The 11801-nt window shown below is 37.9% G+C and overlaps 1 protein-coding gene across 1 annotated transcript in view; it reads right to left on the reverse strand.

Annotated features, from left to right (window-relative positions):
• Window positions 1–2148: 2148 nt before the first annotated feature.
• Window positions 2149–11801, reverse strand: part of TVP23C (trans-golgi network vesicle protein 23 homolog C (S. cerevisiae)) — a 20989-nt gene continuing 11336 nt past the window's right edge. Inside the window, exons 5-7 of the mRNA XM_006898571.1 lie at window positions 11136–11267; window positions 5120–5263; window positions 2149–2172 (exon numbers count right to left, since the gene is read on the reverse strand). Of these exons, the coding sequence (XP_006898633.1) occupies window positions 2149–2172; window positions 5120–5263; window positions 11136–11267 (300 nt within the window). The remainder of the gene's footprint in view (window positions 2173–5119; window positions 5264–11135; window positions 11268–11801) is intronic.

Genomic DNA, 11801 nt, shown 5'->3' on the forward strand with positions numbered 1-11801 from the left:
TTACATCTATACTTAAACTAGTAGGAAGGAAATAAAATAAAGGGAGGAGATAGAGATGTTATTCCTTTTAAGAATAATTCTGAAAGTATATCCACTGGCCAGAACTTATTTACATGGCCATGGATAGCTACAGAGTGTCTATCTAGGGCAAACTGTCTTTATTCCAGATTCCCCTATCTCAAGTTAGTGGAGAATATAGCTATAGAAGAAAATGTGTAAGAATGTAGAATCCATTCCTCTACATGACAATTTAGAAGAAAATGGGAGTTAAGTGGCAGATCTTACCACACTTATTGCTGTGTTCCATTGAGTCAGAACCAACTTACACTTGACCCTCCAGCGGGTGTCACAGGCAGTAAATCACATGGGAAGACACTGTCTATCCTTCTCCCATGGAGTGGTGGAGTCAAATCACATGCCTTTGGGACTGCAGTGCAGCTTCTTACCACTAAGCCACCAGAGCTCCCTGTCTTGCCACATAACTATGTTAAAATTCAATTACTATCTGGTCTAGGATTATAGGTTCAAGTATACAACATAGTTATCTCAAGAATTCTATCAATATGTTTTCCGATAAGACAGTGAACCCTTAAGATTTGTGTCTGAGGAAAAAAAAATACATCTTTAGTACAGAAGCATCTAATCTTACTAGGTAAAACAGCTAAATATAAGTGAACCAGCATATAAGTATTCACTAAATGAACTGGCTACAAATCAAGATGTCCCTGAGTATCACATGCAGTTAATGAACCAGGCTGTTAAGCGAAAGGCTTGAGTCCCTGAGAGCAATGGACTTGCAATGCATCTGAATCAATTTGATTGTAATTGATATGGTTATGACTGCTTTATAAGAAAAAAAGTCAAAATACATTTAGACATAAAAAAAACACAGTCCTAAGTCTTGATGGTCCCTGCAATCTGTGCTTCCTTGGGAAAGTCACTCAACCTGACCTTCAGTTTTGTCATTTGAAAACAATTAACAGGCTGTGTCAGGGTTAAATGAGAAAACACAAGTCAAAGTGCTTTGGTAAACAGTAGAGTTTTATACAAACATAAATTTATGCACCTTTAAAGCTGTAACTCCAAAAGACACTTATTCAATTAAGCCAAACATCTTTTAAAAAGTTTTATCAAGGTATAAATGCAATCACAAAATAAACTATTGATTAAAAGACCCCAACAAAATTTACAGTACCTACAACAGAATTCAGATTCCTATAGTTAGTACAAGTTTGTTTACAGTTAAACATATTGCTCTGTTTTAAGAATATTGATACAAATCCATAATTTACAGTATCTTTTTATATATAGCAAGGGAAAAAAAGTTTCAAACAAAATGTTCTTTAGGCATTTAGTATGCCAAGTATTTAAATGAATATTCTCACTATGACATAAGAATAATACTTTGACTGGTTAAGAGACAGATTTCATTCAGCCAAGGACCACCACAGAGCTTCCAGCAAACGGCAGATTAAAATCTGGCTAATAGTTCCATAAAATTAATACAACTGTAGCAGACTCAAAGTATCTCTAAATTATAACTATGATGATTCAGTTTATATGAACTGGCCTTTATGTACATGACTTGTTACAAATAAAATTACTAATTTAGAAACTAATTAACAACACTGGTCCAAATTTGGTTTTTATTTGCCCTGTATGTTCAAGAAAAGAATTATTACTAACATAACATAAAGTGCTTACTCTTTCACTGAAGCAAAACTTTCTCCTTAAAATTATCAACCAAAAAAACCCCATATAAATGCACAGAGATTTTAAACTAAGAAAATCTTTCTCTATAAATAACTACGGATCAAAATGCAAAGGCCACATTACATATGCATATGAACACAAATACTTTAATTCAATTGGGATTTGTGACTACTAAAAGAGTAGATATATACACAATTCCATCTCAAGGTAAACTCTGATGATGTTTCTAGTGACATTAAACAATCAATCCTCAACTGTTGGAAAGAAAATACAAAATTTAACATGAAAAATATTTTTTAAAGTGAAAAATGTAAATGAGAAAACAAACTCAGTATTAGTTACTCTTCTGAGCATGTACTGAGATCTAAAAGGTTCAGAGTCAAGAATTTTTTTCCTTTCTTCCCCATTTAAACAGAAAACATAAACTTGCTCTCTTTAGGAAGTTTGATCATTCACATTCTGAAAAAAAAAAAAAAGAGAAAAATTCCTTAACATTATATGTTATTTCACTTAATATATATAGGGATAGACTTCAAAGCAGCAGGCCTAGGGCAACATTCGGAACCAGACATTAAATTATCTCACATCCAATGGCCCAGTTACATTAAAATCAGACATGCTGAAAAAGGAAATCACTACTACTGTCACCTATGAGATGTCCATAAACATCTCATCTCTTGCAGAGTTATCACCAGTGCCATGAACATTTACTACATCCATATACTAAATCAGACTCAAGACTTGATTTCATCTCCTTTCAATGTCCCTCCCCCATGAGAAACAATGAAACCCCTGTGGAAAAAATCCATTATGCAAACACACGGCGATCACTCTAAGAAGGTAGATCACAACGAAGGTATATGGGGCCATGCAAAAATTTCCTTGCCGGGAGAATCATGTACCTACAAGAACTTTAAGTTTATCTAACTCATACCTTTTTTTTTTAATTGTGAAAGTTTATATAGCAAATTGGTTTTTCAATCATTTACATACATTTTGCTACATTCATTTTAATATCCACAATAAAACTGCATTTTTTTCCCTTACTTTCCCTTTGTAATTCTCATTTCCATCAATCCTTCTATTGTAACCTCCCCTGCATTCTGGGAAAATGCTGCATAGCTGATTATTCTAAGAACTGAGTGCTTCCCTGGTATAATTTGGTTACATGACAGACCTTGATATTGCTTGGCTGAACACTGAGCTACAGGAGTAACAAAGGGCCACAGCTTCAGAGCATCTTCTACTACAATCCCTTTTAGGACTACCTAATTTTTTTTTTTTTAATTGGACCAATTGGTAGCATCAGGATGGGTGGAGAAGAGATTGAGATTGTTCACAGCTTCAGTTTGCTCGGTTCCACAGTCAACACTCTTGGCACCAGCAGTCAGGAAATCAAAAAACGTATTGCGATGACAAAGTCGGCTGTTAGGGACCTCTCTAAAGTACTCAAGAGCAATGGTGTCTAAGGTACCCCTGATAGGGGCCATGGTCTTTGCAATCACTTGTTATGCATCAGAGAGTTGGACAGTGACTAGGGAGGACAGAAGGAGAATTGATGCCTTTGAGCTGTGGTGCTGGAGAAGAGTATTGAATGTACCATGGACTGCCAAGAAAACAGATTCATCCTGGAGAGGATTAAACCAAGCCAACTCCCTGGAGGCAAGGATTCTGGGGCTTCGTCTGACATACTTTGGGCATGTTGCAATAAGGGACGGGTCCTTGGAGAGGGACATCATGCTTGGGAGGGTGGAGGGACAGCGCAAGAGGGGAAGACCCTCTATGAGATGGATTGATTCAGTGACTGGGGTGATCAGGATGGGTGTGTCGGAGGCAGTGCGATTGGCACAGGATAGAGCAGGGTTTAGGGCTGTTGTACATAGGGTCGCTATAAGTCGCAAATGACTCAACAGCACATAACCACAACAATTATTTATTTGAGTAAAGGTTTAAAAATCATATTAGGTTTTCAAACAATCATTCACTCATTCATGTACATTTTGTTTTCTAATATTAATTACCACTGATTTAGTGGAATTAATTATAATATCTTATCAACCTTTTGTTTTCTATTACCTTTCTCTTCAACTACTTCATATCTTTTTTTAAAGAAAATAAAGGAGCTCTGCTGGCCTAGAGTTAAGAAGGTGCACTGTCAATCCAAAAGAAGGTGGATCGAATCCACTAGTGGCTCCACAAAAAGATAGACATCTCTTGTCATGCTATTTACAGCCTCTGAAAACCCACTGGAGTTGGTTATGAGTCAGTTGTGACTCAATGGCATATACCGACCAACAACAACCACTAAAACAATGAAAACAACAGTAATATCTTAATCAGGAGAACTGATTTCAAATGACAGCTTTGAATCCTTGCATGTTCCTGAGATAGTTGCCTAACTTCTCAGGATTTTAATTATCTAAAAGGAAAACAGGATTGAGTGTGTTGTATGTTGCACTGTTAACCAAAGGTCAGCAGTTCAAATCTACCAACTGCTCCTCAGAAGAAATATGGGCTCTCTCTTCCCATACAGCTTTGGAAACCCACTAGAAAGAGAGTCAACACAAATCAGAACCAGCCACACTACAGTGGGTTCTTCTGTTGATTTCTGTAGTTGATTTTTAGTTATCTGAAGCATATTCAATGGGCAGTAATAGCAACAGAAGCAACTGGGAACTTACTAGAAATGCTAGTTATGAGACACCCCCCCCCCAAAGTCACTGATTTAAAAAACTTCACAATTAAGGAACCAATAATCCATATTTTAACATGCCTTTCCAGGGATTCTACCATTCATATACGTCTTAAAACACTGTGTGATTTAACAGTACTTGCTGTGCATTCTAAACTGGCTCAAAGCCAGGAGGTTGAACACTTCATAAAGTAAATGTAAGGTATTACTCATAGAAGACCCAGTCAAATTTCAAACAAGATTTTACTCATATGAATACTATTTAGCACACTGAAAGTCCTGACTCAAATCCTAAGTATGTTTTTTAAACTGTAGTGGAATCTTTTTTTTGGGGGGGGGGCGTAGAGAGGCAAGATTCTGTGTTCTTTAAAACACTTTTAATATGGTATCATTCTGTTTCAGCTTGCTCTCACTGTATTATCATTTAAAAATTTCTTCAAAGTAAATTATTTAGAGCTATCATAATTAATGCAAACCAAATGAATCTGAAATTATTAATTACTTTAAGCATTGAGGTCCTATGTATCATCTCTCTGATTTGAGAACAGTGAAACATTATTTCGGGAATGTCCTAACACAATTGAAAGATGAACTAACACAACTTCATTATAATGTCATATTTAAATAAATACATGGCCTAAATTACTTATAGCAATTATTTCATAAAAATTAAACTCTAAAAGAGTTACAAATTAATGACAACATCAGAATTACCCAGAAAACACTTACTTGTCTTAATAACTGCCTTCCAAGGTAAGAGGTAGCCATGCTTGTTAAATTCTGGCTGTTGCCAACTTTACACTTGATGTAGCCATACAAGTTGGCACCTTGCAGCACAACACCCATGATCACCACTGCCTGGGGAGAGGGAGAAGAATTAGGAATTAATGGAGCGAAAACTACTACACCTTCTTTATGCATGTGAAATGAAAAAGAAGGAAAAAGGAATCCATGAAACATGAATGTTAAATCAGTGAAACTTGCAAACAGACCTAACCAATACATTTTCTGCACAAAAAACTCAGTCACTTAACCCAGAGTTTTTTCTGAGGCATTGTACTGGCCCCAGGGGCTCCAGGGAACCCTTCTCTAAAAGCTTCCTATGAGTCCATGATCAATGTAGTAAAAAAGTAAATAAATAAATAAAAATAAAAACAAACCCATGCAATTCACTGCCTCTGAACACCCACTAGAGGGTCAGCGATGGTGCATAACAACAATTATTGTGGATGACATCTGCCTGCTGGGAGCCGGAACAACTGCCACAGGCAATGTTCAAAAGGTTTATGCTTTCCAAGATGGAGGAATAAGGTGCTAGAATGAGTGGGTTTTGCAGCAGCTTTGTTCTAGTGGTCCCATCAATGACCTAGTAAGTAGTCCCACCAACAGGAATAAGAGTAAGAAACTTAAATCCACTCTTCAAACATTACTGAAGAAAATGATCTTGGATAATGTAAGGAAGCCTCAAGGTTGCATATTCTAGAGCAGAAGCCTGCAAAGTTTAGTAGTAAACAGTACAATTTGTGACATTCCACACCAGCAGGAATCCCTAAAAAGCCATCTTCAACTTAACTCACTGACACTGAGTCAGACTCCTAACAGGTTTTAAGCAGTAAACAGCACAACTTACAGCACAGGCAGAACCAGACTAGAGTACAGCCAAACCAGGGGACAAGAGCTCTGCTACACACAAAAAGGAGAGCCCGAGGCCAATCATCCAAGCTACGCTATCACCCAGGCTTGGTTCTCCTCTCCACCCCTGCTATGTCAGGCTCCCCAAGACAGTGCTTTCAAATGCTAGCTCACAGCAGAGACAAACAGTCTCAGACAATATGAGAAAGTAATCAAGGAAACACTTGTTCAGAAGATCAAGGACTACAGTCTTTGGTATAGATTACATCTCAACCTCAAGGAAAAAAGGGTTCTCATCACTGATTCAACAGAAAACACAATGATAAAAGAGAAAGAATTGAAGTTGTCAATGATTTCATCTTACTTGGATCCACAATCCACATACTTGGTACCAATAGTCAGGAGGTCAGAAGACACATTACACTGAGAACAATGATGTCAGTTTGAGAACCAAGGTGCACCTGATTCAGGCCATGGTCTTTCAATCACTTGGTACATATCTGAGAGCAGGACAATGAGTAAGGATGATAAAAGAATTGTTGTCTTAGAGTTGTGGTGCTAAGGAAGAGAAATGAATATCCCACAGACTGCTTAAGGAACAAACAGGTATGTCTGGAAAAAAAGTACAACTAGAGTGCTCCTTGGAAGCAGGGAAGGAGAAGCTGTATCTCTCTTACTTTGGGCATGTTGCTAGGAGAGGCTATTCCTTGAAAGATATTATTTATGCTTGAAAAGGTAGAGGGTCAGCAAAAGAGAGGAAGAACTTCTATGAGATGGACTGGCAGTGTGACTTCAACAATGGGCTCAACTGTATCAGAAATGATGAGGATGCCACAGGATAGAACAGGGTCCTGGTCTGCTGTTCATAGGAGCACTATGAGTCATACTAGATGCGACAGCACCTAACAACAATCCATGCCGCCCTTAATCCTTTTACATCTGCTTGGCTTCATCATACCACATGGGATCATTACATAACCTCTACATGACATCATTTTATACACACACACACACACACACACACACACACACAATCTTTTGAGGGAACATAATTCAACCAATGATGTCATCTTTCCATAAGGAAACAGATATTAAATAAGTATCCTAGTTCCGGAAAGTTGGCATAATATAAACATCTAAAGCAGTTTATTACAGAGATAGTTCTCTTTCATCTCACTACCACTGAGTCAGAACCAACTCACAGCTCACCTTCCAGAAAGTTTTCAAAGCTGTAAATCATGCAAGAGGACAAAGTCTATCTTTCACCTGTAGAGAAGCTAGTGGATTCAAATCACCTGCCTTTTGGAAGGCACTCTTACCCATTGGACCACCAGAGTTAGTCTTTCTTTATATGATCTATATTTTCCATATTAAAAGAATGAAAAAAGAAAATAAACTTCCCAAATAGCAAGGAGAAAAGTAAGAAAAGTATGTATGTATGCATATCCACAGAAAGAAAATAAATGAACTCATAAGAATAAAGAGATGTTAAAATCAGGAAGGAGGAGGGAAAAAAACCCACCATCAAGTCAAAAATAGATCTGATATTAGACCTAGGTGTAAAGACCAAAACCATAAGCATCATAAGAGACAAACTGAGACCAAGCTTAGAAGGCCTTGCCCATGCCATGAAGAGACTGTCAAATACAGCCAGAAATACACAACCAGGAGACGATAAAATTAATGAATGGGACTTTAGAAAGATTAAATCTCTATGTGCATCAAAAACATTTTCCAACAAAGTGAAAAGAAAAATCTACTGACAGGAAAAAAGCATTAGTTAATTCCATTTCAGACAAGGGTCTCATAACAAAAGTTTACAAAACCCTACAGGGCCTCCACAAGAAAAAGACTGGTAATATAAATAAAAAATGGGAAAGAGACATGGAATGACTTTTTTCAGAGGAAGACATTCAGATGGCTAACAGACACATAAAGAAATGCACACTGGCAATAAGAGCAGTGCAAATAAAAACTACACTCCCAGCAGCAGCGGCAAAGTCTAAAAGGACAGTAAGCAAGATATGATGGGAGAATTTGGAGAGATAGGAACTCACATACACTGCTGGTGAAATTGTAAAATGGTACAACCACTCTGGAAGGCAGTTTGACATTTCTTTAAAAAGCTGAAATTCCATATGATTCAGCTATTCCACTTCTACAAATATAAGCCAAGGAAATTAGAACAAAGACACAAATGAAGATTTGTACACCAGTGTTCACAACAGCTTTATTCACAATTGCCAAGAACATGGAAACAACTCAAATGTCCAACCACTATCAAATGGATTGAGAAACTGTGGTACATTCACACAATAGAATACTACACAACACTCAGGATCAATCATTTTGAAAAGTACTACAAAATCTGAGAGAGGCTGGAGAGCATTATGATAAGTGAACTAACTCAGTCTCATAAGGATAAATATTGCATAGGACCATTACTGTAAAAGGTTAACTAGTAAAACGTATATAGGGACGGACTCAAAGCAGGAGTGGGAACAGAGTGGTAAAGGTGGGCAGGGGGGAAATTATAGGGCCACACAATTTGGTAGGTAGAAAAAAGAGGGGTAAAAGAAATGGGAAAGACCTGGCGGGCATCTGGAAAGACAGGGCGTAGTTCAATGGTGATTGATTTTATAAAACATGGACAAGAATGACTGTATAAAACACAGTGTAAATGATGGATAGTGTGAAACACAATGTATATGAACTTTGTATGCAAACCAACATTTAAAAAAATTAATAAAAATACGTTGTTTTGTGCCATCAAGTCACCTGTGACTCACAGTGACCCTATGTACACCAGCTCTAAACCCTGCTCTATCCTGTGCCAATCTCACTGTCTCCAACAAAACCATCCCCATTACCCCAATCACTGAATCAATCTATCTCAAAGAGGGTCTTCCTCTCCTGCGCTGTCCCTCCACCCTCCCAAGCATGATGTTCCTCTCCAAGGACTGGTCCTTCCTTGCAACATATCAAAAGTATTTCAGACAAAGCTTCAGAATCCTTACCTCCAATGAGCAGCCTGATTTAACCCTCTCCAGGACAAACCTGCGCATTCTCTTAGCAGTCCATGGTATATTCAATACTTTTCTTCAACACCACAGGTCAAAGGCATCAATTCTCCTTCTAACCTCCCTAGTCATCGTCCAGCTCTCTGACACATAGCAAGTGATTGCAAAGACCATGGCCTGTATCAGGCACACCTTAGTCTCAAGACTGACACTGTTACTCTTCAGTACTTTGGAGAGGTCTCTAACAGCAGACTTTGCCATTGCCATACATCTCTTAATTTCCTGACTGTTGTTGCCAAGAATGGAGCCAAGCAAACTAAAGCTGTTAAAAATCTCAATGTCTTCACCATCTATCATGATGCTGCCAATCGGCCCAGTAGAATCTTTTATATTAATGTATTAGTAGGATATATTAATCTATTAAAAGAAAAAGACCGTTTGGGTCGGGTGACAGATGGCATTTTTCAAAGATAACACCAACAGTATCTGCTGTTGCACAGGCTCATCTAGAACCTTGTCACTTCCCCACTTAAAGCTCCTTCCTTTGATTGTAAAGGTAGCATTTTCTAAACTCATGTTATCTGCCATCAACTTGACTAGGACCGGTCCCTCCTTACAACATGTCAAAATTATACAAGATGATGTTTCACCATCCTTGTCTTCAGGGAACACCATAGTTGTACTAGCTCCAAGATATATTTGTTCTTCTGACAATTCCATTAAAAAAAAACACATTTTTAATGGTTAAGTCCCTTACTTACAAACTCTTCTCTAACATTACCACTCAGAAAGCATATACTCTTCTTCTGTCATCCTTATTCACTGTTCAACAGTCAGATGCATAGAAAGTAACTGACAAGATCCTGGTCTGGATCAGCAGCACCTTAGTCTTTAAACTGACTTCCTTGCTCTTTAGCACTTTGGTGAGATCCCTGACAGCAGATTCCTCAATACAACTCATCTTGAGATTTCTTGACTGCTGGGTATCAAGGGTGTTTTAACTGCAGATTTAAGCAAGATGAAATAATTGACAACTTCAAATCTTTCTCCATCTATTATGATGTTGTTTACTGGCCCACTGATAAGAATCTTTGTTTTCTCAATGTTGAGACATAAGCCATATTGAAGGCTGTGGTCTTTGATCTTCTGCAGCAAGTGTTTTAAATCCTCCTTACCTTCAGAATGTAAGGTTGTATCAAACCACAGAAGGCAGCTGTTGATGAGTCTTACTCCTATTCTGATGCCATTCTTCTTCATTTTGGTTAATAGGGTAACTTTTTTCTGGAAGGGATAGTATGACTTCAGAGACTAGACTAAAAGGCAACTCAACTTTTGCCTTTAAAATTGCAACACTTGGGGATAGAGCTTTGAGACACATTCTTTAGGGGCTGTTGTGCAGCTAGAATAACTGCAATTGATTACCATGCATTATTTTTAGAAAAATGAGTTCTAGTGCTGAAGACTGCCAAGAGAATTAACAAATCTGTCCAGGAGAGGGTGAAATAAAGATGCTCCGTGGAGGCAAGGATTCTGTCTCACATACTTTGGACATGTAGCCAGGAGGGAATGGTCTTTGGAGAAGGTTATCAAGCTTGGAAGGCTCAAGGGACAGCGCAGGAGAGGAAGCCCCAAATGAGCTGGACTGACACAATAACCAGAGTATTGATGGTAATGGGTTAATCAGAGACAGTGACATTGGCTCATGAGAAAGCAGAGTTCAGAGCTATTGAGCATAGGGTCGCAAGGAGTTGTAGTCAACTCGATGGCACATAACAAATCTTAGTTCCAAACTAAACACATTTGACATTTATTGGAGTTTAGCACAGTAACATTATTATCAAACAAGGACCTGGCTGTACAAAGTGAGCTTAATGAAAATTCTGCTAGGCACTCATCAGTGAATAGGGCTTTGAACAATCTGCTGCTCTCCAGGCCTAAAGAAAGGAAGAGTCTGGAAACAGAACTTGGGAAATGCATGATAAGCCTGTCTAGTTAATGGAGATACTATGCTAAGGTTGATTATGATATCCTGGCAGACTTCCTAATGAATTATCCAGAAGTTACACTTTGATACTCACCAACCATTTCATCTTGAAGGAGAAAAGAGCACTAAAGGCAAATATCACCCACAGCACTGGACATGTAATAAGCCCTAACCAAAAAATTCTGGATTCAGCATCTGAAATAGTTTTGCTGTCCTGAGAGGAAGCCTAGAAAAGAATATATGTAATTACCATTGTGATATTTATTTCTCAGAAAAAAATTAACATTTTTAATGGCAAACATCTTACTTACAAATTCAAATAAATTACTACAGACAACCTAGGTCCTAAGTTAGCAGCAACCTGGATTCCCACCAGCCTACAAAATGGTTTTATCAGTAATTATAATTTTTTTTATTAATTTTAACATTTACAGAGATTTTGGATTTCCATTCATTCATTGTTGCATTTTTCTCTCTGCCTACCCCTCCCCTCCAGTTCGCTCTTCTCTTTGAAAAGTAAAAGAAAAATTCTTTCACTGGTACAATCTCCTGCACCACCCCCCTCCCCCACCACCCTGAGTACACTCCACTATGCAACCTTAATTCTGGACTCTTGTGATAACCATAATACCCAATCATATATCGCTTTTAAACTGTTCTCTCCCTCATCTATTTCAATGTAGTATATGTAAGTTATTCAATTTTTATCAGTCTCACCCCAACCCTGATGTCAGTTCCATTCTACAACAGTGGCACTATG

Source organism: Elephantulus edwardii, unplaced genomic scaffold (genome assembly GCF_000299155.1).
Source record: "Elephantulus edwardii isolate Elephantulus edwardi_28Jun2011 unplaced genomic scaffold, EleEdw1.0 scaffold00233, whole genome shotgun sequence".
NCBI classification, from domain to species: domain Eukaryota; kingdom Metazoa; phylum Chordata; class Mammalia; order Macroscelidea; family Macroscelididae; genus Elephantulus; species Elephantulus edwardii.